Source organism: Entelurus aequoreus, linkage group LG11 (assembly GCF_033978785.1).
Source record: "Entelurus aequoreus isolate RoL-2023_Sb linkage group LG11, RoL_Eaeq_v1.1, whole genome shotgun sequence".
NCBI classification, from domain to species: domain Eukaryota; kingdom Metazoa; phylum Chordata; class Actinopteri; order Syngnathiformes; family Syngnathidae; genus Entelurus; species Entelurus aequoreus.
Genome location: NC_084741.1, coordinates 69826520 through 69853838, shown reverse-complemented (window position 1 = coordinate 69853838; position 27319 = coordinate 69826520). Strand labels below are relative to the sequence as shown.

Below are 27319 nucleotides of genomic sequence, written 5' to 3'. Positions count from 1 at the left end.
TTTGATTATTTACAATCCGGGGAGGTAGGATGTGGAAGGGAGGGTGTTAGCTTAGGGTTGAAGTTGCCTGGAGGTGTTCTTTTAGTGCTGATACAATGAATCAATTCATGGTATCCATGAATTGATTAACGTGGACCCGTTAAACAAGTTGGAACAACTTATTCGGGTGTTACCATTTAGTTGTCAATTGTACAAAATATGTACTGTACTGTGCAATCTACTAATACAAGTTTCAATCAAACCACCGCCACCTCAAGGAGGACAAGCGGTAGGAAAATGGATGGATGGGTGGTGCGGTTTTTTTTTCTTTTAAAAAAACCGTCTAAAATCTTCCATTTTTGTGCAAGATACTTGACAGTGAGCATGCTGCTGTTGTATACTTTGGCACTAAACTGATGACAAACAGTTGCATTCTTAGAAACAGATTAAAAACAGTGTGAATTAGCATCAAGGCGGCTAGCTCTGCACTAGCCCGATCGCGTTACAGCAATCATTTAATCAAGTAAACACCCACACTACATAATACACGTAATATGTGCGTAGCACTCTAATAATTCGATAATAAACACCGTGTCACAAAAATAACATTAACATCAGCAGTAAAGTTTAAAGGGCTATGCTAACAATGCTAACCCCACTAGCCTTGCTACCAGTCAGCTGTCTCTCGCTGTACACACCAGCGTTATACGTACCAATTCCCGTCTCTCTGGCGCCATGACTATTTACATTGTCCGGCAATATCCTCGTCCCGCTGCTCCATGAACCGAGAGTGACTTGGCAAAAGCTAAGCCCAAATGAGCCACTAGCGAGTGGAAGTAAGCCACCGGCGAGCTCACAACGACGACCCGCAAGCCAGCTAGCGAGCTAGCTAGTTAGCGCAGCCTCGGTCCGATCCAGATGCGCAGTAGTCGGGAGCTGCGATATCAATCAACATTAATGAATTATTGACTACTACTTGACACAAAAACCAACACGGGGAATTATATTCTCTGCACTCGGTCGCTGTGGAGACGGTTAGAGTGAAACGCGTTTTTTTATAAGCAGCGAGGCGACTACAGATGCCTGTTGTTTTGGTTTTGGTGAGCAGGCGCATAGTGGTTGCCAACACAATAAAAGAGGCGCGTCTCAGCAGCGCCCCCAGTGGCGATGGGCAGAATAGACCACACATCTGGACACAACCTGTCACATTACAGTAAGTAGACATAAAAAAAACAACTTACAAATAAACACTTGAAGCGACGAAATACATGACAAATATGAATAAATAATAAATCAATAATGTTGCAATAAAAACTGACTACATTTCAAAAGAAGTGTCAATAATTATATTCACCGGATAAATTAGTCAATGAATTAAAATGTAAAAGGCAGTCTGATGTAACAAAAAATATGAATTTCAATGATTAGATTGTAATTCAAATAATGGAAAATAGTTTTGTGTAAATGCTGTATTAATAGAAACGGAAAGAAGACAAAAAAAGATTTTAAAAAAAGGTGATAGGGAAATATATATATATATATATATATATATATATATATATATATATATATATATATATATATATATATATATATATATATATAAGGTGATAGGAGATATATATATATATACATATATATAAGGGGTATATATATATATATATATATATATATATATATATATATATATATATATATATATATATATATATATATATATATATATATATATATATATATATATCTTAAAAAATAAAAAGGTGATAGGGATATATATATATATCCTATCACCTTTTTATTTTATCTTTTTGTGCTATATATATGTATATATATATATATATATATATATATATATATATATATATTTGTGCTATATATATATATATATATATATATATATATATATATATATATATATATATATATATATATATATTTACACTACCGTTCAAAAGTTTGGGGTCACCCAAACAATTTTGTGGAATAGCCTTCATTTCTAAGAACAAGAATAGACTGTCGAGTTTCAGATGAAAGTTCTCTTTTTCTGGCCATTTTGAGCGTTTAATTGACCCCACAAATGTGATGCTCCAGAAACTCAATCTGCTCAAAGAAAGGTCAGTTTTGTAGCTTCTGTAACGAGCTAAACTGTTTTCAGATGTGTGAACATGATTGCACAAGGGTTTTCTAATCATCAATTAGCCTTCTGAGCCAATGAGCAAACACATTGTACCATTAGAACACTGGAGTGATAGTTGCTGGAAATGGGCCTCTATACACCTATGTAGATATTGCACCAAAAAGCAGACATTTGCAGCTAGAATAGTCATTTACCACATTAGCAATGTATAGAGTGTATTTCTTTAAAGTTAAGACTAGTTTAAAGTTATCTTCATTGAAAAGTACAGTGCTTTTCCTTCAAAAATAAGGATGTGTATATATATATATATATATATATATATATATATATATATATATATATATATATATATATATATATATATATATATGTCTTAATTAGATTATCCAAAAAATAGTGCTCGATACCGTGGTAGAGCGTAATATGTATGTGTGGGAAAAAATCACAAGACTATTTCCTCTCTACAGGCCTGTTTCATGAGGGGTTTTCCTCAATCCTCAGGAGATTAGGGTTTTTAAGCTTAAGGAGAAAAAAAAATAAAGAAAAAAAATAAAAATAAAAATAAAAATCTCCTGAGGATTGAGGAAAACCCCTCATGAAACAGGCCTGTAGAGTTGAAATAGTCTTGTGGTTTTTTTCCCACACATACATACATATATATATACATACACATATATATATATATATATATATATATATATATATATATATATATATATATATATATATGTGTATATATATATATGTGTATATATATGTGTATATATATGTATATATATATGTATATATATATATATATATATATATATATATATATATATATATATATATATATATATATATATATATATATATATATATATATATATATATATATATAAATATACATACATATATATTTTATTCCCCGCGCACTAATTGACTGAAAGAGCGCGCACTTGCTGCGCGCTCACCCGACACTGCGGTGCGAGCGCAATGATGTCACGTTTTTGATGGGAAAATGCATTTTTATACAATATGATTTGCCTGAGTGGCAGAGTTTTAAAAATTTATAATAGAAAAATATAAACGTTTTTAAACTTTGGACTCCCCGCGGCCCAGATTTTGGACTCTGGCGGGCCGAATCCGGCCCATGGGCCGTAGTTTGGGACACACTGATATACACAGTAATATATTGATAGCATTTTGGAAAATAAAATGTCAAAAACTGCCCAAATTTTAAAATACTGAGTAGATAGAATATAATGTACAATATGTATAAATCCATGTAAATATATATTGTTTTAAAAAATTTGAATACTGAAGAATAAAAATTGATTGAGATATTTACTTTAATATTTTCTATTAAAAATGTCCCTTTTTCTCTCCCCCACAATAATATCGTCACAGTGTTTGCATTCAATTCATGACCACTGCACAATCAATGAGTATAATCATGCTGACAGAAACATTGTACAGTCATATCATTTTTGAATAAAGCAAGACAAAAAAGGTGAATAATTATCAACACACTCTCTCATTATATGGTTTATTTATTTATTTGAATTTTTTTTTTTAAATATGTTTTAATATTATACACAACCAAGCATGGGCATATGATGGTTGTGCATAAAAAACATAAAAATAAAAAACTAGTCAAAACTTGTTCCAAACTATGCAAAAATGCAGTGGAAACATTAGCAGAGTTGGCAATGACAGCAAAATGTTGCACAGCAAATACACAAAAGGGGCCAAAGTTTGTCTTTCCGGGGAACCGTACACTTGGTCATTATCCAGGCACTCAGAAGTCAAAGTGAATATCTTTATGGTGATAAACAATTGTGTATTGCCTTATCTTTGCTGATGTTGCACTTTATATGACGGAAAGCTTTGCACCTTAAAAAGATGCAGTCATGCACACATAAACCAACAATGCGGTGAAAGTAACCACTTTGAGTCATTAGAGGAAGCGGAGGCTTTAACTCAAGGATGTGTGAAAATTAGAAAAAAATACTATAATGTACTACACTATACATATACAGCCTTCAGGCTACAGCAAACATTTGAGTATACCGTATGTTCTTAAGGGACAATACTATAGAAATGAAACTTGGAATAGTCTTGTATAGCAGTATAGTTTTACTAACCACTTAAAATTATTCAAGACAGAACACAAGTGACTCGCAAGATACAAACCCCGTTTCCATACGAGTTGGGAAATTGTGTTAGATGAAAATATAAACGGAATACAATGATTTGCAAATAATTTTCAACCCATATTCAGTTGAATATGCTACAAAGACAACATATTTGATGTTCAAACTGATAAAACATTTTTTTTTTGCAAATAATCATTAACTTTAGAATTTGATGCCAGCAACACGTGACAAAGAAGTTGGGAAAGGTGGCAATAAATACTGATAAAGTTGAGGAATGCTCATCAAACACTTATTTGGAACATCCCACAGGTGAACAGGCAAATTGGGAACAGGTGGGTGCCATGATTGGGTATAAAAGTAGATTCCATGGAATGCTCAGTTATTCAAAAACAAGGATGGGGCGAGAGTCACCACTTTGTCAACAAATGTGTGAGCAAATTGTTGAACAGTTTAAGAAAAACCTTTCTCGACCAGCTATTGCAAGGAATTTAGGGATTTCACCATCTACGGACCGTAATATCATCAAAGGTTTCAGAGAATCTGGAGAAATCACTGCACGCAAGCAGATAAGCCCGTGACCTTCGATCCCTCAGGCTGTACTGCATCAACAAGCGACATCAGTGTGTAAAGGATATCACCACATGGGCTCAGGAACACTTCAGAAACCCACTGTCAGTAACTACAGTTGGTCGCTACATCTGTAAGTGCAAGTTAAAACTCTCCTATGCAAGGCGAAAACCGTTTATCAACAACACCCAGAAACGCCGTCGGCTTCGCTGGGCTTGAGCTCATCTAAGATGGACTGATACAAAGTGGAAAAGGGTTCAGTGGTCTGACGAGTCCACATTTCAAATTGTTTTTGGAAACTGTGGACGTCGTGTCCTCCGGACCAAAGAGGAAAAGAACCATCCGGATTGCTATAGGCGCAAAGTTGAAAAGCCAGCATCTGTGATGGTATGGGGGTGTATTAGTGCCCAAGACATGGGTAACTTACACATCTGTGAAGGCGCCATTAATGCTAAAAGGTACATACAGGTTTTGGAGCAACATATATTGCCATCCAAGCAACGTTACCATGGACGCCCCTGCTTATTTCAGCAAGACAATGCCAAGCCACGTGTTACATCAACGTGGCTTCATAGTAAAAGAGTGCGGGTACTAGACTGACCTGCCTGTAGTCCAGACCTGTCTCCCATTGAAAATGTGTGGCGCATTATGAAACCTAAAATAGCAGAAGGGAGACCCCCGGACTGTTGAACAACTTAAGCTGTACATCAAGCAAGAATGGGAAAGAATTCCACCTGAGAAGCTTCAAAAATGTGTCTCCTCAGTTCCCAAACGTTTACTGAGTGTTGTTAAAAGGAAAGGCCATGTAACACAGTGGTGAACATGCCCTTTCCCAACTACTTTGGAACGTGTTGCAGCCATGAAACTCTAAATTAACTATTATTTGCAACAAAAAAAAATTACGTTTATGAGTTTAAACATAAAATATCTTGTCTTTGTAGTGCATTCAACTGAATATGGGTTGAAAAGGATTTGCAAATCATTGTATTCCGTTTATATTTACATCTAACACAATTTCCCAACTCATATGGAAACGGGGTTTGTAATTGACGCTTGTCAAGAGGTAGTGCCATAATCTGAACCGGCACGAGTGCTGCTGGCTCTCAAAGGGGAGCCGCGGGTCATCGAAGGAAACGTTTCTTTGGTACAGACCAGGGCCAAATATGGTATGTTAAGATTTTCAATCCGGCCCGCCAGACATTTCCAAATAATTCTTTTAGACCTTTTACATCAAAACTGTAGCCGCCTTTATGATGTTTCCCATTACCGTAAGTCTTGAACTATAGAATGTCTAGTTTCTTCAAAATAGCCACCCTTTGCTCTGATTACTGTTTTGCACACACTTGGCATTCTCTCGATGAGCTTCAAGAAACCCGAAATGGTTTTCACTTCACAGGTGTCATAGTTTTGATGCCTTTAGTGACAATCTACAATGTAAATAGTCATGAAAATAAAGAAAACACATTGAAATGAGCAGGTGTGTCCAGGCTTCAAGCACACCTGTGAAGTGAAAACCCTTTCAGGTGACTACCTCTTGAAGCTCATCGAGAGAATGCCAAGAGTGTGCAAAGCAGTAATCAGAGCAAAGGGTGGCTATTTTGAAGAAACTAGAATATAAAATATGTTTTCAGTCATTTTACCTTTTTTTGTTAAGTACATAACTCCACATGTGTTCATTCATAGTTTTGATGCCTTCAGTGACAATCTACAACGTAAATAGTCATGAAAATAAAGAAAATACATTGAAATAGAAGGTATGTCCAAACTTTTGGCTTTTACTGTAGGCTACATCTATCTATATACAGTCGTGCTCATAAGTTTACATACCCTGGGAGAATTTATGATTTATTGGCCATTCTTCAGAGAATATGAATGATAACACAAAAACCTTTCTTCCACTCATGCTTAATGGTTGTGTGAAGCTATTTATTGGCAAACGTTACTCTTTTTAAATTAAAATGACAAAAGAAAGTACCCAAATGACCCTGATCAAAAGTTTACATACCCCAGTGACTTTGATCTGATAACATGCACAAAAGTTGACACAAACAAGTTTGAATGACTAATCAAGGTTCCAATCCTCACCTGTGACATGTTTGTTTGTAATTAATGTGTGTGTATAAAAGGTCAGTGAGTTTCTGGGCTTCTGACAGACCATTGCATCTTTCATCCAGTGCTGCACAGATGTTTCTGGATTCTGAGTCATGGGGAAGGGAAAGTAATTGTCAAAGGATCTGCGAGAAAAGGTAACTGAACTGCATAAAACAGGAAAGGGGTATAAAAAGATATCCAAGGAATTGAGAAGGCCAATCAGCAGTGTTCAAACGCTGATTCGAGGACGGTCCTTACACACCCAGCTCCGCGGCAGGCCCGCAGACCACGCCCCCCTCCACAAATATATATTTATTTTATTTTATTTTGTTGAACTTGTGCAATGACAATACAACCTGTTCAGATCTACTTCCTTTGAGACATCAAAAATGTCATTAAAAAGAGAGGGGTGCTCTCACTTTTGTACGGGAGATTATTAGTTTCTCACCTTGTTTTTCTTTGTGCTCTTTGTGTCAATTTGGTCTTTTTGGAATTATACGTCCACAATATTGTATAATAATGCATGTACTTGACTGAACCAAACCTATGCAATATTGTACTTGTATTGAGACACATGAAATTTAACTTCAGTACTTTTTCTAGAAGTGCAAACATTGAGTAATATGTTTCCATGGCAACTAACGTAAACATGTTATTCGATAAAGAGAAGAAAAAAATTAAGCACTGCACCAATCAGTGCTGGACTCAGCTTGCGGCATGTTTGCATTTTATTGTTATATTTTTAGACTCATTTATTGTCCAAATACTTCTGAACCTAACTGTAATTTAAACTTTTTTGTGTTTTATTTGACTTATTTCACGAGCCAGGTGCTGGCACATCCATGTCGAGGTCACGAACGTATGTACTGTGAAACAAGAAGTGAAGACGAGGTGTGAAGTAAACAGGAACACGCTCACATGATAATTTCAATAAGAGGAGCGGAAACTTAGCACAATGACGGTGGCAGGTGGCAGTTCTGCGCGTGAGCAGAGATTTGAGAAGAAAAAACACCAACAAGTTACACTAAATTATACTAGTGAAGTGCATAAGCAATGTCTCAAGGGACTATATGATATACGACTCCATTTAATTTCCACCACATAGAAAATACAGCCTGAAGTCACACATGTGCACTTTGGTGACAGAGGAAAGGAAAAACTTCCTCCAAGGAAGACACATCCACCAGAACTGTAGCCCGGATTGATGCGCACTTATCCCAGTTTTTTTTATTTATCTATTGGCAACACTTTCTAGCCAATCAGAATCTTGAAATCCGAAAATGTCATAATTATAACAACAATGTTAAAGGAGCCATATATAATAATTTCATGTCAATTCATCATTAAATGGCCCTGATATGTCGAAAGGCATTAATAAATCATGTTCTTTTCAAATACCTCCATAACTGATAACAGTAGTTCAGTTGGGATATGCTCATTTAAAAATGAGATTTACAGCCCTGAAATCTTATTGTTTTCATTTAGATGCCCCGCCCTCTACCGTTTGACCAATTAGAAAGTCTGTGAGTGTGTCACATCCAGGTTGTCCGTTGCACACCGCCCTCTTCGTCTAGCTCAGGGGTCGGCAACCTTTACCACTCAAAGAGCCATTTTGGCAAGTTTCACAAATTAAAGAAAGTAATGGGAGCCACAAAAAAAATTTTTAAATGAAAAACACCGCATACAAAGCTTAAACGCTTTGTGCTATGTTACCGGCACCGGCACGCACTTTAATGTGGAAATTATATGTTAGTGCAGCCCGCGAGTTTTGAATGAATGGCGCTTGATAGCGCCATACTTGCCAACCCTCTCATTTTTCCCGGGAGACTCCCGAATATCAGAGCGTGATGACACTGCATTTGGCGCCCTCTACAGTCTGCCCTAACAGTGTACCTGCTCGACCACATGTAAAATTTCAGCTTAATCACGTAAGTGACAGCAAGGCGTACTAACTCAGCAGGCACACATCTTACACTGACGGTACCAATACCCAGAATCCCATGCAGCCCTAACTCTTCCGCTCAACCAACGCACGGAGAGGGGGGGGGTTGATGTGTGGGGGGGATTTGGTGGTAGCGGGGGTGTATAATGTAGACCGGAAGAGTTAGGGTTGCATGGGATTCTGGGTAATGGTTGTGTTGTGTTTATGTTGTGTTACGGTGGGATGTTCTCCAGAAATGTGTTTTTCATTCTTTTTTGGTGTAGGTTCACAGTGTGGCGCATATTTGTAACGTAACAATGTTAAAGTTGTTTGATACGGCTACCGTCAGTGTAAGCTGTGTGGCTGATGAGTAAGTATGCTTTGCTGTCTCCTGTGTGCGCAAGTAATAACAACATGCGACATGTGGCTGAACTGGCACGCTGTATGTAAATGCTATAGAGGACAATTACTGTAGTGTAATTAGGGCACGCCCTTAATTTAATAACTAGAGTGTAAAAAGTATTATTCTTTCCCTGGGAGTAATCTATAAGGGACACTGAGATCCATAAATCTCCTGGGAAAATCGGGGGTGTCGGCATGTATGTAGCTGAGCCGCATCAGAGTGGTCAAGGAGCCGCATGCGGCTCCGGAGCCGCGGGTTGCCGACCCCTGGTCTAGCTACTGCCACCGGTAAAGTTACTAAACATGTCAGACCTAAGTAAATCTAAAAGGCGTCGTTACGATTCTCAACTTATTCATGACAAAGCCAGGAACAAAACGAGGATTTGTATCGGGGGTGTCTTTGAAAGATGGAGACTATTGAAGGCGGAGAAGATTTTTTCATCTGATGCCAAACTTGCTATTTTCCTCCTTGATAGGTAAGTAAGACATTTGCGTTTTGTTATTACTTCTAATAAATGGAAACTATGTAAACTATATTGTCCAATACAGTCTGATCTTGTCTAACAAAGCTAGTATGTTCGTGCAACGGACGATTAGTGTGATGCTTAGTTCCTAGTGTAATGCTTAGCATGCTAGCCTGGTCAATGACACATCGACATATAGGCTAAGAGGGGAAATATATGGCCGTTAGCCTGTATGTCGATGTGTCATCGAACTGACAGGGCAAAATATGTTTTTAACAAATAAAACCTGTGTGCATATATGGGTAGTGTCAGTGCCTATTTCGTTCTCTATATGCTGAGACGCTGAGGAAATGGGTTCCAACATTAGCACGGCTGTCATGGCAATGTGAAACGTATGGAGACAGCAAAATCACATGATAAAATAATTCCTCATTCGTGTTTGCATGTTGTGGACTACATGTACCAAGTTATATGGCAATCTGAAACGTTTGAAACAGTAGCCTATAGGCATACCTTGGTAAAATGTCTCCTCTTTAGTTTTGGGCGTACATTAGGCTGCTAAGCATACTCTACTTATTTTCACCAGTATAACCATTGCTAGTGTTGGTTGTAGTTAGTTTTAGTCTTTGTTTTCTGATAGTACTGACAATAACCATGTGATTGCCATTTGTTGTGATATTGTACGCAGGGATGACGTACTTCTTCCTGAAATTAGCCTTATTTCTGGGTAAAATGGAGTAGCCCAATCGATCGAGCTAGATTCGGCTGCGTATCTGGCAACCTCAGTCATGGAGAGTGGGAGAGGGACTATAGAATTTCCGTTGATTGCAGTACCATCAATTATTTTTATGACAGATAGATTGCAACGGTACAGCGGGAGAAGGAGACGGCACGGAGACAGCTGAGTCGTTAGCTCGCAGCGCGTTTATTGGAATAAACAAACGTGTGTGAAGTGTAAGGCTGAAACGACGCGTCGACGTAGTCGACGTCATCGGTTACGTAAATACGTCGACGCCGTTTTTGTGCGTCGACGCGTCGCATATTTACGTCACACTACCGTCATGGCGGACCGCAAAGCAGACGATCAAAGCAGACGGTGCGAGCGGTGCGAGCGAGGGGGGAAAAGCATGCCAAAAGTGGTCAAAAGTGTGGGAGTATTTCAATAAACGGCCTAATAATGTTGTTGTATGCACACTGTGTCGAGCGGAAATGGCCTATCATAGCAGCACAACGGCTATGAACGAACATTTGAAAAGAAAACCATCAACTAGTCAATCGTCCGCGCGAGCATACGTTGTCATCATTACACAAAAACATGACTGTGTCATTTGTATCTGCTAGGGGTGTAACGGTACGTGTTTTGTATTGAACCGTTTCGGTACGGGGCTTTCGGTTCGGCACGGGGGTGTACCGAACGAGTTTCTAAGCTAAAGCTAACTTTAGCTGCTAAAGTCTTAACAAGCTGCTTCGCTCCTCTGCGTCTGTCTCAGCACGCAGCATTGTCCCACCCACACAACCATCTGATTGGTACACACGCAGCATTGTCCCACCCACACAACCATCTGATTGGTACACACGAAGCATTATCAGCCAATCAGCAGTGTGTATTCAGAGCGCATGTAGTCAGCGCTTCAGCGTGGAGCAGATAGGTGTTTAGCAGGTGAGCATCAGGCAGCGGACTCTCCCCAAATGATAATAAACACCTCCCAGTCAACTACTAGTAACATCACTATGAGCCCGTTGACCTTCTAGAAATATAAACTGCAGCTCAGCTCACTCGCAGTCCTGGCTTGAGGTGAAGGCTAATTACCTCTCGTTCCAGCCACATCGACCCCTTCTGAGCGCCTATTTTCAGCTGCTGGGAATATTGTAAACAAGAAAAGAACCAAACATGTACACATGCTAACCTTTCTTCATTACAACTGTTAGTCACTCACTGGAATGAGTAGAATTGGTTATTGTGTACGGTGTTAGACTGGATGTTTATTTTGCACATTTTAAAAGCAATACTTAATGTTTACAGTGCTCCAGAATATTTAGATTGGCACTTTTTTGTATTGGATGTTTATCTTTATTTTTGCACATTTTAGCAAATAAGCAATACTTTCACTTTTGTTGAAATGTTTACACTGTTGTTACAGAATATTTCGTTTTGCACTTTTTTGTATTGGATGTTTATCTTTATTTTTGCACATTTTAAAGCAAAATAAGCAATACTTTTACTTTTGAAATGCTTATACTATTGCAGAATATTAAGATTTGCACTGGATGTTGACTTTTATATTTGCACATTAAAAAGCAAATAAGCTACTTTTAATTTTGTTAAATGTTAAAAGTTTTAAATGTTTACATTGTTACAGAATATTTAGTCATGTTGTTGTCAATGTTGACTGAGTGGCCATACTTCTTTTTTTTTGTAAATAAAAGCCATGCCTTTTGAAAAAACAGGCCTACATTTATTTTTTCATCTTCATTTTGAATAAAAAAAATAATCGGTAAAAGGAAAAATAATCTATAGATTAATCGAAAAAATAATCTATAGATTAACCGATTAATCGAAAAAATAATCTATAGATTAATCGATAGAAAAATAATCGTTAGCTGCAGCCTTAGTGAAGTGTGTACGTAATCCACATGAATATGGTGTGACTATGTGTAGCAAGTATGTGAGGGTTGTTACCAGGGGGTGTTGAAGGTGCGTGTTAAAATCGAGGCGGAAGTCCAGATAGGGCAAGGTAGGCTCGGAAGTCCAGAGACTGGCAGAAAGTCAAGGGCAGGCGTGAGGTCGAGATCCAGAGAGGCAGCAGAGAGTTCAGAGGGGATCCGGGAAGACGAGACACACAGCTCGACAACGGGGGAGGAAGACGGGTAGCTGGACAACGACACAACACAGGACACAATGAGCGCGACGGGGGAAGAACACAAAGAGAGAGGAAGCACATAGGCAAGGAAAGCTGGAAACGCAACGAGGCTTACCGTACGAGTACGATTAGCTACGTTCTGGCACTGGGACGCAAGACGCGCTGGCTTAAGAAGGCAGGTCTCTCATCACCGGCAGGTGTGTTGATTGCAGAGCGGTTTCAGCCGCGCAGAGGGGAACGCCCGTGGGCGTGTCCCGAGGTGCGCTCAGCAGAAAGAGAGGCGGCAGGTGAGTGATCGGTAACATAGATGGATGGACAGGAAGAAGGACAGAGAGACTGACTAGCAGATGTATCAAGTCATTGACGGACTTCAACACCTCAGACAGCCAGATTCTTGAAGAAAGTCATATTCGGAAAAGGCTTAATAATAATAATAATAATAATAATAATAGAAATGACTCTATAGTAGTAAAAAAAGATTAGAGATTATTCATATGGATTGATGAGGAGTATAATTCCACAATATTACAATCATAATACTTTGGATGACAATAAAACAACAATAATAATGATAATATTAATTTATTTATTTTTATAGGACAATATACGAAGTTGGTTTTTGAACTGGAAAAATTCTCGGTTTTCCCAAAATTCCAGGAATTCTGTAATATCATTTCTCAATTAAAAATGTTACGACTTCAAGATTCTGTGATGAGGTGGCGGCTTGTCCAGGGTGTACCCCGCCTTCCGCCCGAATGCAGATGAGATAGGCTCCAGCGCCCCCCGCAACCCCAAAAGGGACAAGCGGTAGAAAATGCATGGATGGACGACTTCAAGATAAGAAAAATTCCAACACCAACCATGTCAACTCATTCAAGTTTTTTACTATTTTCAAATTCTCCCCCTCCTGAAATTCCCAAATTTTCAGGAAATTCCGATTTAAATGAATGGGGCATTTTTCAAAGTTCTACAATTCCCATATTTTTCAACCGATTCAAACCATTCCACCTTCAACATATTCCACTCATCCTGGAAATTTAAACCACCATTTTTTCAAGTTCAAAACATTTCCAGGAATTACCAGAATTCCCGGTTTTCCAAACCCTATTTTCACCCTATTTTTTTTGTCGACTACTACTCCCACATTTTTCAACCCATTCCAACCGTTCCACCGCCAAAACGTTTCTCTTATTCCAAAAAAAAAAAACTAAGTTGGTTTTTGAACTGGAAAAATTCCCGTTTTTACCGGAAAATTCCAGGAATTCAGTAATACCATACTCAATTAAAAATGTTACGACTTCAACCATTTTTGACCTATTAGAAAAATCCCAACACTAACCATTTCAACCCATTCAGAACATTCAAGTTTTTTTTACTATTTTCAAATATTTTCCTAAAATTCCCAAATTTTCAGGAAATTCCGGTTTAAATGAATGGGGCATTTTCCAAAGTTCCACAATTCCCACATTTTTTATCCGATTCATTACGTTTCAACTTCAAAATATTCAGCCTGTTCAGGAATTCTGTGCCCTCCACCAACAGTTCCAGAACAATTCCCGGATTTCTCAGAATTCCCAGTTTTCAGGGAAATTTTCCCCATTTTTCAAACTTCCACAGTTCTCACAATTTTCAACCGATTCAAACCATTCCACCTTCAACAAATTCAACTCATCCTGGACATTGAAACTACCATATTTCCAGGTTCAACACATTTCCAGGAATTCACTTTTTTTTTCTAACCCTATTTCCACCCTTTTTCGTTCGAATACTTTTGTCACATTTTTCAACCTATTTCAACCGTTCTACCATCAAAACATTACTCTTAGTCAGGACAAAAAAATAAGTTTGTTTAGAAACTACAACAATTCCCGGTTTTCCTGAAATTCCAGGAATTCCGTAATACCATTTGTCAATTAAAAAATGGCAATACTTCAACATTTCTTGACCGATTAAACCTTTCCAACACCAACTAATTCAGATCATTTAGAACATTCATTCTATTTATCACCTTAAAAAAATTCCTGCTTTTCCCGAAATACCCAAATTACCAGGAATTTCCCATTTAAATGAATAAGACATTTTTCCAAGTTCCACGAGTAGTTCAAACAGCAACATGTTCAGCTCATTAATTTTATTACATGGCGCCATCTTGGAAGTATGCTAGCTGTCCCCCTGTTAGTATGCTAATGTTAGCATGCTAACATGTCACGCTAGCATTTGATCTAATTTCTTACTTTGTAACCTAATAATCATGGATTCTGTTACTTGGCGACAACGTAAAAGTATGGCTTTGCATAGTAGAGTTTTAACTTACACTTACAGATGTAGCGACGAACTGTAGTTACGGACAGTGGTTTTCTGAAGTGTTACTGAGCCCATGTGGTGATAGCCTTTACAAACTGATGTCGCTTTTTGATGCAGTACCGACTGAGGGATCGAAGGTCACGGGCATTCAATGTTGGTTTTCGGCCTTGCAGTGATTTCTACAGATTCTCTGAACCTTTTGATGATATTACCGACCATAGATGGTGAAATCCCTAAATTCCCTGCAATAGCTCGTTGAGAAATGTTGTTCTTAAACTGTTCAACAACTTGCTCACGCATTTGTTCACAAAGTGGTGACCCTCGCCCCATCCTTGTTTGGGAATGACTGAGCATTTCATGGAAGCTGCTTTTATACCCAATCATGGCACCCACCTGTTCCCACTTTGCCTGTTCACCTGTGGGATGTTCCAAATAAGTGTTTGATGAGCATTCCTCATCTTTCCCAGTCTTTTTTGCCACTTGTGCCAGCTTTTTTGAAACATGTTGCAGGCACCAAATTCCAAATGAGCTAATATTTGCAAAAAATAACAAAAGATTTCCAGTTCGAATGTTAAGTATCTGGTCTTTGCAATCTGTTCAATTGAATATAGGTTTAAAAGGATTTGCAAATCATTGTATTCTGTTTTCACTTACGATTTACACAACGTGCCAACTTCGCCGGTTTTGGGTTTTGTACATTCTAGCAGCATTTCAGTTCAACTTCAGCATTGGAGCAATTCCTTGAGAAATGTCCTCATCTAGTTAGTAGTAGTATTATCATAATTATTGTTATCATTCATTATATCTATTAAAATCATTATAATTGGACTTTTCTGAATTAGGTGTAAATTCCCATTCAATAATAAATGGGGATAACATCAAATATATGCAAATAAATGCATTGCATATATAGTCATATAAATGTATTTTAATGTTAAACTTAGGAAGAAGCAAGAAATTTGCATTATGAACAAAGTAATGTGTGGATGTGAATATGAAAAAACAACTAATCTTACCCATGTGTCCGCCCATTATTTTACATTTACTATGAGAAATGTTTGAAATACTTATTTGCAGGCATTATCCTCAGCACACCTGCCTTCTGTGGTATTTTTTTTTTTTTTTTTTACTTGGTATAACTTCTTGCTTCCTCTCGACCACATTGGTAGTTCTTCAGTGCATTGTTCTGCATTGAAAACCCGCTTATTGAAGACAATGTCTGCTAATTTCAACCTGGTAAGTCATTAATATCTATACTTTTTTCACTACTCTTACATATATTTTTAAACTGATCAATAATGTGCAGCATCAGAGCTTAATTAGTTCAGAGAAAGTTCAGCTGCATAGGTTGAAGGTAAGAATGCAACTACCAAAAAAAACTAACTATTATGCCTTTACAACAATACAATGTCCACTTTGGAATGACATGAGGTGTTTATTCATTCACCCGTGTAGCTAAATTTAAAATGTTTAATGCACAAAAATTACAAATGAGTCTACTTGCTGCACAATGACTTCCTGTCCTAATCGGCAAGCACATAAAGAACTCACATCGCATTATGAGAGATTTTTAGGAGTGAATTTAAGACTCCACATCAATCAATCTAACTTTATTTATAGAATACTTTTCATGCACAGGCAAGTTGCATCAAAGTTCTTTACACCAGTAAAAAAAAAAAGATGCACACACCCTGAGGTTTGAGGAAAAATACTATCTTTGAGGCACCCACACAGAAGTAAAAATAATAATTAACGCACTCTAAAAAATATATAAGACATATTTTAAAATATATGTAGAAATAAGATAAAGATAATAAATGCATAAAAAGATTAAAATAGAAAGGGTAAAACAATTAAACCACTTCATTGGCCTATCGATTTATTTTCCTAATCTGTGCTCGGCAAGTTGGCCTTCCGGAAGATATATATCGATCAAACATTGTTTTAAAGGGCAAGCAATAGATTTGATCAATACTATAAAAGAAAACATTGATTTAAGAACGCCAGACTCCATATGGAGTTTAACACTTTCAGTGATTGAAGTTCCATTATGAGTTTTTAAATATCTTAAAGCCCTTGCACCTTGTTATCTATCTGACCTGATTTTATCGTATCAACCATCGCAGATTCTGAGGTCCTCAGGCACTGGCCTTTTAGCGTTTACCAAATATCAGAATATGTATCATATTCATTCAGACACCATGGCCCCCACCTGTGGAACAGCTTGCCAGAGAGCGTCAGGACTGCAGAGACCGGTTAATTAAAAACAATTTTAAAAAATAAATAAATAAAAAAGCCAAAAACTTTTTACTGATCATCTAAAACTCTTATGTTTTTTTATTATTTTATTATTATTTATTATTATCATTATTATTTATTATTTTACTGAGTGTTTGTGTTCTTTTTTAATTATTAGGGCCTGCATGGCCCATTTTAATTATATTTACTACTGTTATTCTCTCAATGTAATGTTTTTATTAACTTTTTTTTAAAAATATTTTATTTTTACTTATGTTTTATCATATGTTTTATACAATTTTTTAGATGGCGTTAATTTTTGTTATTCTTCAGTGTGGACGCTTCAAGAGGTGACGTTTTTCCTCAAATCCTCGGTGCCGTGCCGTGCTTTGTTTTGGTTTTGCTTTGTTATTGTCAATAGTGCTGTGCTTTAAACCTTAGAAGGAAGTGACCGACACAACGGTAGTGAGAGCGGACCAATTTTCGTTAACGGACCAGGTGGTTTAGGAGGAGGGTTAAAAATGGTGTAATGAACATAGTATATTAGTATTATTGAAAAGGTTGTCACAATTCACTTACTTTTCCAACTTTGTTCATTACACCATTTCCAACTTTCCACCTCAGTCACTTGGTTCATCCGCCAAACTTGTTCCGCTCTCACTTCTGTTGTGTCTTTATGTTGTTGTTTTTTGGCTTAGACCAGGGGTCTGCAACCCAAAATGTTGAAAAAGCCATATTGGACCAAAAATACCCCTAAAAAATCTGTCTGGAGCCGCTAAAAATTAAAAAACCTTATATAAGTGTTATAATAAAGGCAACACATGATGTAAGTGTCTATATTAGCCTACTATCAAAAGCTTCGTTAACAGAAATGTTGTATTTTAATTTTCATTCTACACATTTTTGCAACATTGGAAATCATTAGTAAAAAGGAGGCTTCTCACAGGATGATATAACTTCTGGAAATGACTGGCTTATATTGGCCAAATGCATAGATGTGTGTCCAAGTTTAAGGAAACGGCAGGTTGTCTTCTATTAATGGATTCATTACCATCTTTGCAAGCTGGGTAACTTTTGCTGTGGTCTGGAACAACATGGCGCACGAACAACTATGAGAAATGCAGCCAATATTACATACAGATAATGTGTCACGAGACATGCAAATATAAATGAAATACACAGAGGACATAAGTAAAGGAAAATAAATGAGCTCAAATATACCTACAAACAAGGCATAATGATGCAATATGTAGATACAGCTAGCCTAAATAGCATGTTAGCATCGATTAGCTTGCAGTCATGGATTTACCAAATATGCCTGGTAAGCACTCCAGCAAATCAATAAAATCAACAAAAGCTTACCTTTGTGTATTCACGCACAGTATAAAACGTTTGGTGGACAAAATGGGACGGAGAAGGAGCGGCATAAAACACGTCTTTCTGTGGCAGCGTCGGAAAAAGTTGTACATGTGAACAAACTACGATGAGTTCAAGGACCGCTGAAATTTGTAGGACAAAACGGTGCTTGCCAAATACTCTCATCAGTGAAGCATGTTTAACATGAACAGTGGGATTTCTAACAATAAGGAAGGTTTGTGTCATGTTTGTCCTCCTACAGAAAATATATTAAAACAAAAACAAAAACAAAAAAAGTTTTTCTTCATCTTTTTCCATTGTCACACATCTCTAAGAGAGGTCCAGGGAGCCACTAGGGCGGCGCTAAAGAGCCGTGGGTTGCTGACCCCCAGCTTCGAGTTATGGCTTTATGTTGTTGTGTTGTGGTGTTTGTATTTGTTGTGGCTTTTGCAATCGTGCTGAAGCTAAAACTTGTGTTGTGGCTTCATGTTGTGTTGTGGCGATTGCACTTGTTTTGACCTTTCACAGTTACCGTAGCGGTTTATTAAAGTGAGAGTAATAGCAGGTCAGACCGCTTGAACCACCTGAAAATGTTTGGTTGCACTTAATTTATTAGGTAAACCACCTGTTAATCCAAACTGAAGAGAAGTTGGTTGCACTTTATTTTTGATAATATTGTACAAAACCCAAAACCAGTGAAGTTGGCACGTTGTGTAAATGGTAAATAAAAACAGAATATAATGATTTGCAAATCCTTTTCAACCTGTATTCAGTTGAATAGACTGCAAAGACAAGATACATAACATCCAAACAGGTAAACTTAATTTTTTGCAAATATTAGCTCAGTTGGAAGTTTATGCCTGCAAAATGTTTCAAAAAAGTTGGCACGAGTGGCAAAAAAGACTGAGAAAGTTGAGGAATGCACATCAAACACTTATTTGGAGCATCCCACAAGTGGACAGGCTAATTGGGAACAGGTGGGTGCCATGATTGGGTATAAAAGCAGCTTCCATGAAATGCTCAGTCATTCACAAACAAGGATGGGGCGAGGGTCACCACTTTGTCAACAAATGCGTGAGCAAATTGTCGAACAGTTTAAGAACAACATTTCTCAACCAGCTATTGCAAGGAATTTAGGGATTTCACCATCTACGCTCCGTAATATCATCAAAAGGTTCAGAGAATCTGAAAAAAATCACTGCACGTTAGCGATGATATTACGGACCTTCGATCCCTGAGGCGGTACTGCATCAAAAAGTGACATCAGTGTGTAAAGGATATCACCACATGGGCTCAGGAACACTTCAGAAAAACACTTTCAGTATCTTCAGTTTGTCGCTACATCTGTAAGTGCAAGTTAAAACTCTACTATGCAAAGCGAAAGCCATTTATCAACAACACCCAGAAACGCCGTCGGCTTCGTTGGGCCCGTTCTCATCTAAGATGGACTGATGCATAGTGGAAAAGTGTTCTGTGGTCTGACCAGTCCACATTTCAAATTGTTTTTGGAAACTGTGGACGTCGTGTCCTCCGGAACAAAGAGGAAAAGAACCATCCGGATTGTTATAGGCGCAAATTTGAAAAGCCAGCATGTGTGATGGTATGGGGGTGTTTTAGTGCCCAAGGCATGGGTAACTTACACATCTGTGAAGGCACCATTAATGCTGAAAGGTACATACAGGTTTTGGTGCAACATATGTTGCCATCCAAGTAACGTTATCATGGACGCCCCTGCTTATTTCAACAAGACAATGCCAAGCCACGTGTTACAACAGCGTGGCTTCATAGTAAAAGAGTGCAGGTACTAGACTGGCCTGCCTGTAGTCCAGACCTGTCTCCCATTGAAAATGTGTGGTGCATTATGAAGCCTAAAATAGCACAACGGAGACCCCCGGACTGTTGAACAACTTAAGCTGTACATCAAGCAAGAATGGGAAAGAATTCCACCTGAAAAGCTTCACAAATTGGTCTCCTCAGTTCCCAAACGTTTACTGAGTGTTGTTAAAAGGAAAGGCCATGTAACACAGTGGTAAAAATGCCCCTGTGCCAACTTTTTTGCAATGTGTTGCTGCTTCTAAGTTAATGATTATTTGCAAAAAAAAAAAAAGTTTCTCAATTCGAACATTAAATAACTTATCTTTGCAGTCTATTCAATTGAATAAAAGTTGAAAAGGATTTGCACATCATTGTATTCTGTTTTTATTTACGATTTACACAATGTGCCAACTTCACTGGTTTTGGGTTTTGTATATTCCACCTGAGGTTGTTTAAAATCTTGAAAAGTGCTTCCTCTGTAATATGTGGTTAAAGGCCTACTGAAAGCCACTACTACCGACCACGCAGTCTGATAGTTTATATATCAATGATGAAATCTTAACATTGCAACACATGCCAATACGGCCGGGTTAACTTATAAAGTGCAATTTTAAAATTCCCGCCACACTTCCGGTTGAAAAACTCCTTTTGATATGATTTATGCGCGTGACGTCACAAAATCCACGGAAGTGGTTGGACCCCGTCTAACCCGATACAGAAACCTCTTGTTTTCTTCGACAAAATTCCACAGTATTCTGGACATCTGTGTTGGTGAATCTTTTGCAATTTGTTTAATGAACAATGGAGGCTGCAAAGAAGAACGTTGTAGGTGGGATCGATCGGTGTATTAGTGGCTAAGTACAATACTTACAGCAACACTACAAGGACTAGCAGACGCCTAGCCGATGCTTGCCGCCAAACCCACGGATGAAGTCCTTCGTCGCGCAGTTGATCGCTGGAACGCAGGTGAGCACGGCTGTTGATGGGAAGATGAGGGCTGGCTGGCGTAGGTGGAGCGCTAATGTTCTGTGAGGTCCGGTTGCTAAGTTGCTAAAATAGCCTTAGCGTCGTTAGCAACAGCATTGTTAAGCCTTACCAGGCTGAAAATTTTTAACCGTGTAGTTACATGTACATGGTTTAATAGTATTGTTGATCTTCTGTCTATCCTTCCAGTCAGGGATTTATTTATTTTGTTTCTATCTTCATTTGAGAACGATGCTATCACGTTAGCTCAGTAGCTAAGTGTGTCACCGATGTATTGTCGTGGAAATAAAAGTCACTTTAAATGTCCATTTCGCGTGCTCGACTCTCATTTTCAAGAGGATATAGTATCCGAGGTGGTTTAAAATACAAATCCGTGATCCACAATAGAAAAAGGAGAGAGTGTGGAATCCAATGAGCCAGCTTGTACCTAAGTTACGGTCAGAGCGAAAAAAGATACGTGCATCACTGCCTCTCTAATCCTTCACTGTAACGTTCCTCATCTACGAATCTTTCATCCTCGCTCAAATTAATGGGGTAATCGTTGCTTTCTCGGTCCGAATCTCTCTCGCTCCATTGTAAACAAAGGAAAATTGTGAGGAATACTAGCTCCTGTGACGTCACGCTACTTCCGGTACAGGCAAGGCTTTTTTTTATCAGCGAGCAAAAGTTGCGAACTTTATCGTCGATTTTCTCTACTTAATCCTTTCAGCAAAAATATGGCAATATCGCGAAATGATCAAGTATGACACATAGAATGGATCTGCTATTCCCGTTTAAATAAAAAAAATTCATTTCAGTAGGCCTTTAAAGCACCCTAAAACAAAGTGTACTGTCTGTCTAGGCATATTTTCCAGAAAGCAGTGAGGCTGTTACCTTTGATGTGGACGATCTGATCTTTGATGGCGTCAACTTCTCAGAAGCAACTGACTTCTACACCAACGATTCATGCAGCAGCGTGAAGGAGGGCCGGCAGTTTGAGGCGGTCTTCATCCCGGTTCTGTACTCGGTGGCTTTGGTGGTGGGCATCCCAGGGAACGCGGTGCTCCTGGGGGTTCTGGCTCGGAGCAGGAAGAGCTGGAGTGTGACGGACACCTTCATTCTCCACTTGGCTGTGGCTGATGTGCTGCTGCTGGTCACGCTGCCCTTGTTGATGGCACAGGACGCCCAAGGGGCGGGGTGGACGTTTGGTACTCCTCTCTGCAAGATCACAGGTTCAGTTTTCACGGTAAGACTAGCTTTTAAAATGATTGTCATATCAGATAGATCAGGGGTGTCCAAACTACGGCCCGCGGGCCAAGTTTGCCGTGTTGACGTCTTCAATTAAAGCCTGTGAAACGACATGAGTTAATTGAGGAATCATTTTAAAAGACCGTTTTTGATGCTGCAATTGTATCGCCACTAAGTGGACATTGCTAGGAATTCAGGTCAATTATACTTAAAATGGCACTAACTGCAGCGTTTCACTTATATGACCCAATGCAAACAACCTTCCATAGTCATGGTGCAAAAAAGAAAAAGTCCAACCAAAAACAAAAAAAATCTAAATTACACCCATTTAAATCCATTACAAAGCCTGATGGGAAGAATGTAAAACACTCTCCACACTCATCCATGTTTGGCACATTTTAGCTGCTTGATATTTCTGATTGATTACACAACTTTAAGGAGGTTGTCACGGGAGTAAACAAGGAAGGAGTCAAACTTTCACATACTCTTAAAATCCAATTATATTAATGACTAATTATATATCAATCATATTAATATGTACACACACATGTGTGTATATATATATATATATACATACATATATATATATATATATATATATATATATATATATATATATATATATATATATATATATAATGTATACACATACATGTGTACACACACACAAACAATATATATATGTATAGGCTATATATGCACTCACTATATTTATGTATATGTGTGTGTGTATATATATATATATATATATATATATATATATATATATATATATATATATGTGTGTGTATATATATATATATATATATATATATATATGTATATATATATATATATATACACACACACATATACATAAATATAGTGAGTGCATATATAGCCTATACATATATATATTGTTTGTGTGTGTGTACACATGTATGTGTATACATTATATATATATATATATATATATATATATATATATATATATATATATATATATATATATATATATATATATATATATATATATATATATATAAGGGACTATATATATAGTTACTATGCAGTCGGCTTTCAGCCCTCGACCAAATGTATTTATCCCTGTGCGGCCCCCAAGTCACAAAGTTTGGACACCTCTGAGATAGATAGATAGATAGATAGATAGATAGATAGATAGATAGATAGATAGATAGATAGATAGATAGATAGATAGATAGGGGGGCAGGGAGACGGACGGACAGGACTTGACAATGAATAAATTGATGGACAAATAGACGGACAAGCAGACTAACAGCAGTCAATCAACAGACTTGATGAATGTACAGATGAAAGGTTATACTGGCTGGCAGAGGTATTGACAAAATTGACAGACTGATACCTAGAACGTATGACTGATTGGTGGTGAGACAGGTGGACGGAAAGACAGACGAATCAACAGATCGAAAGACCAGTAGACAGTTAAGTGGATGGACATTAGACAGAGAGACAGACTAAATGAACAACAGGGGGACAGACAGACAGACAAATCAACTGATTGAAGGACAGACAGGAAGCAATAGACGGAATGGGTCAATGAACAGAGATGGACGGAGTGCAGATTGCCTGGACAGATTTTTGTATCGACTGATTGACAGACTGAAGGGAGGACAGATAGATAAGACAAAATGATAAACAGACAAACAGACTTGGAAGAACTGACAGGATGAATGCACAGATGAAAGGTCAGACAGATAGTTGGACTGACAGATGTTTAAATTGAGTGACAGCGTGGTGGTTCACTCAATGGTTAGAAAAAACTGAAATACAAGATTGATGGATCTACAGTTGGACGAACAGACGAATCAACACACAGAAGGACAGACAGACAGAGATAAATTTAAAGACAGATTGACAGACTGATCCATGTATGGAAATATTGAAGGACACAAATGGTTTGAGAGCCATTATTGTTTCAATTTCAGATCAACTTCTATTGTGGAATCTTCCTGCTGGCCTGCATCAGCATGGACCGCTACCTTTCCATTGTCCACGCCACCCAGATGTACTCCCACAGGAAACCCCACTTCATCCAGGCCAGCTGCTCGGCCGTATGGCTTTTTTCGCTCTTCCTGTCTCTCCCCGACTGGATCTTCCTGGAAGCCCTGAAAGACGCCCGACGAGACAAAACCGAATGCGTCCGCAACGTCTCCGAGTCCTGGAGACTGGCCTTGCGCCTCGTCTACCACGTCGCCGGCTTCCTGGTGCCGTCATTGGTCCTGGTCTTCTGCTACTCGTGCATCCTGCGGCGGCTGCGCTGCGGCTCACAGGGCCTCCAGAAACAAAAGGCCTTCAGGGTCATCGCCGCCGTGGTGGTGGTGTTCTTCATCTGCTGGATGCCGTACAACATCACACTAATGGTAGACACTGCCTTTTCAGAGGACACCAGCCAGAGTTGTGAGTTCAGAGCGTCGCTGGGGAAGGCCATGATCATCACCCCCACCGTAGGTTACCTCCACTGCAGCCTCAACCCTGTCTTGTATGCTTTTGTGGGGATCAAGTTCCGTCGTCAGCTCCAGGACATCCTGAGGGTAATGACCTGCAAACCCAAGGAGAGCGTCAAACTCCAGTCGGCAGTGGGCAGCAGGAGAAGCTCCTTTTGGTCCAACTCTGGGGACACTTCCAACTCCCTGGCGATCTGAGACAGAAGCATGCACAGACCTTCATCATTCTTCTTCGGGTTGTTCTTCTTTAATGTAGTTTGGGGTTCACACAGTCATAGATCTCTTCTTTAAGATCTTTTTTTGTTGAGCTATGTAAATTGCGATGTCTTACTGTGCATTTAAACTGACAACTGTATATACATGTATGTAATACTGTATATTGAGCCGTGGCTTGTACTGTTGCTCAATGATTTTAAAACTGTTGTACCACTGTTGATACTGTACATGGGCTTCATCGAGGAATACAAAATAAAATGATATCACATGTAAAACAATTGAACAAATACAAATGTATTAACCAAAGAATCAGTGGAATTAAATTGAAATGATCCTTAGCTCAAATATCAATGAGTATTATATGTGACAATTATTATCAGTACTGTAGCGGACATAATACTACAAAACCCAAAACCAGCGAAGTTGGCACGTTGTGTAAATGGTAAATAAAAACAGAATACAATGATTTGCAAATCCTTTTCAACCTATATTCAATTGAATAGACTGCGAAGACAAGATACATAAAGTTTGAACCGAGAAACTTTATTTTTTTACAAATATTAGCTCATTTGGAATTTGATGCCTGCAACATGTTTAAAAAAAGCTGGCAAAAGAAAGTTGAGGAAAGCTCATCAAAAACTTATTTGGAACATCCCACGTGTGAACAGGCTAATTGGGAACAGGTGGGTGCCATGATTGGGTAATAAAGCAGCTTCCATGAAATGCTCAGTCATTCACAAACAAGGATGGGGCGAGGGTCACCACTTTGTCAACTAATGCCTGAGCAAATTGTTGAAGAACAACATTTCTCATTCAGCTAGGGATTTCACCATCTACGGTCCCTAATATCAAAAAGGTTCAGAGAATCTGGAGAAATCACTGCACGTAAGCAGCAAGGCCTGAAAACCAACATTGAATGCCCGTGACCTTCGATCCCTCCCTGCATCAAAAAGCGACATCAGTGTGTAAAGGATATCACCACATGGGCTCAGGAGCACTTCAGAAAACCACTGTCAGTAACTACAGTTTGTTGCTACATCTGTAAGTGCAAGTTAAAACTCTACTATGCTAAGCGAAAGCCATTTATCAACAACACCCAGAAACGGCGCCGGCTTCGCTGGGCCCGTGCTCATCTAAGATGGACTGATGCAAAGTGGAAAAGTGTTCTGTGGTCTGCCGAGTCCACATTTCAAACTGTTTTTGGAAACTGTGGACGTCGTGTCTTGCGGAACAAAGAGGAAAAGGACCATACGGACTGTTATAGGCGCAAAGTTGAAAAGCCAGTATGGGGGTGTATTAGTGCCCAAGGCATGACTAACTTACACATCTGTGAAGGCGCCATTAATGCTGAAAGGTACATACAGGTTTTGGAGCAACATATGTTGCCATCTAAGCAACGTTATCATGGACGCCCCTGCTTATTTCAGCAAGACAATGCCAAGCCATGTGTTACAACAGCGTGGCTTCATAGTAAAAGAGTGCGGGTACTAGACTGGCCTGCCTGTAGTCCAGACCTGTCTGCCATTGAAAATGTGTGGCGCATTATGAAGCCTAAAATACCACAATGGAGACCTCCGGACTGTTGAACAACTTAAGCTGTACATCAAGCAAGAATGGGAAAGAATTCCACCTGAGAAGCTTCAAAAATGTGTCTCCTCAGTTCCCAAACGTTTACTGAGTGTTGTTAAAAGGAAAGGCCATGTAACACAGTGGTGAACATGCCCCTGTGCCAACTTTTTTGCAATGTGTTGCTGCCATTAAATTCTAAGTTAATGATTATTTGCAAAAAAAATTTAGTTTCCCAGTTCAAACATTAAACATCTTGTTTTTTCAGTCTATTCAATTGAATATAGGTTGAAAAGGATTTGCAAATCATTGTATTCTGTTTTTATTTACCATTTATACAACATGCCAATTTGACTGGTTTTGGGTTTAACCTTTTCCACCACTAACACGATACCGATATTGAAGTCTTTAGTGTTGTCCGATACAATATTAACCTGATATGGAATCATCCATACTTTTACTATTTAGTAGTGTGGAATGTTATAAAAGTCTTGATCATGTGAAATTACTCAAACAAAGAACAAACAAACCATTGAGTAGAATGGACTTATGCTCTCTTAAATCAAAATTCAATTGGAGTGGTCATTT

General features: G+C 38.4%; 2 protein-coding genes and 1 long non-coding RNA gene across 3 annotated transcripts in view; 1 reads left to right on the top strand and 2 right to left on the bottom strand.

The window, feature by feature from the left end:
* The window catches only part of megf8 (multiple EGF-like-domains 8), a 50031-nt gene extending 48931 nt beyond the window's left edge, over positions 1–1100 (bottom strand). Inside the window, 1 exon segment of the mRNA XM_062062252.1 lies at positions 693–1100. Coding sequence (XP_061918236.1) covers positions 693–716 — 24 coding nt within the window. The 5' untranslated portion in view covers positions 717–1100.
* Positions 1101–10719: 9619 nt separating this feature from the next.
* On the bottom strand, positions 10720–25218 carry LOC133660427 (uncharacterized). Its single transcript, XR_009827819.1, has 3 exons — positions 24485–25218; positions 22131–22454; positions 10720–12571 (listed from the first exon to the last, which is right to left on the bottom strand). It is a non-coding gene; the product is annotated as an uncharacterized LOC133660427 (long non-coding RNA).
* Positions 16010–25430, top strand: cxcr3.1 (chemokine (C-X-C motif) receptor 3, tandem duplicate 1). Its single transcript, XM_062063917.1, has 3 exons — positions 16010–16100; positions 22099–22482; positions 24431–25430. The coding sequence occupies exons 1-3, from the start codon at positions 16080–16082 to the stop codon at positions 25145–25147; spliced, it is 1122 nt and encodes a 373-aa protein (XP_061919901.1). The 5' UTR covers positions 16010–16079; the 3' UTR covers positions 25148–25430.
* The last annotated feature ends 1889 nt before the right edge of the window (positions 25431–27319 follow it).

What these genes read in the sequence shown, in the direction of transcription:
- cxcr3.1 (XM_062063917.1), top strand. Translation starts at nt 16,080, where the DNA reads ATGTCTGCTAATTTCAACCTG. An exon ending in TGTCTGCTAATTTCAACCTG is followed by an intron (nt 16,101 to 22,098) that starts GTAAGTCATTAA and finishes CTGTCTGTCTAG; the next exon opens with GCATATTTTCCAGAAAGCAG. An exon ending in TCACAGGTTCAGTTTTCACG is followed by an intron (nt 22,483 to 24,430) that starts GTAAGACTAGCT and finishes TTTCAATTTCAG; the next exon opens with ATCAACTTCTATTGTGGAAT.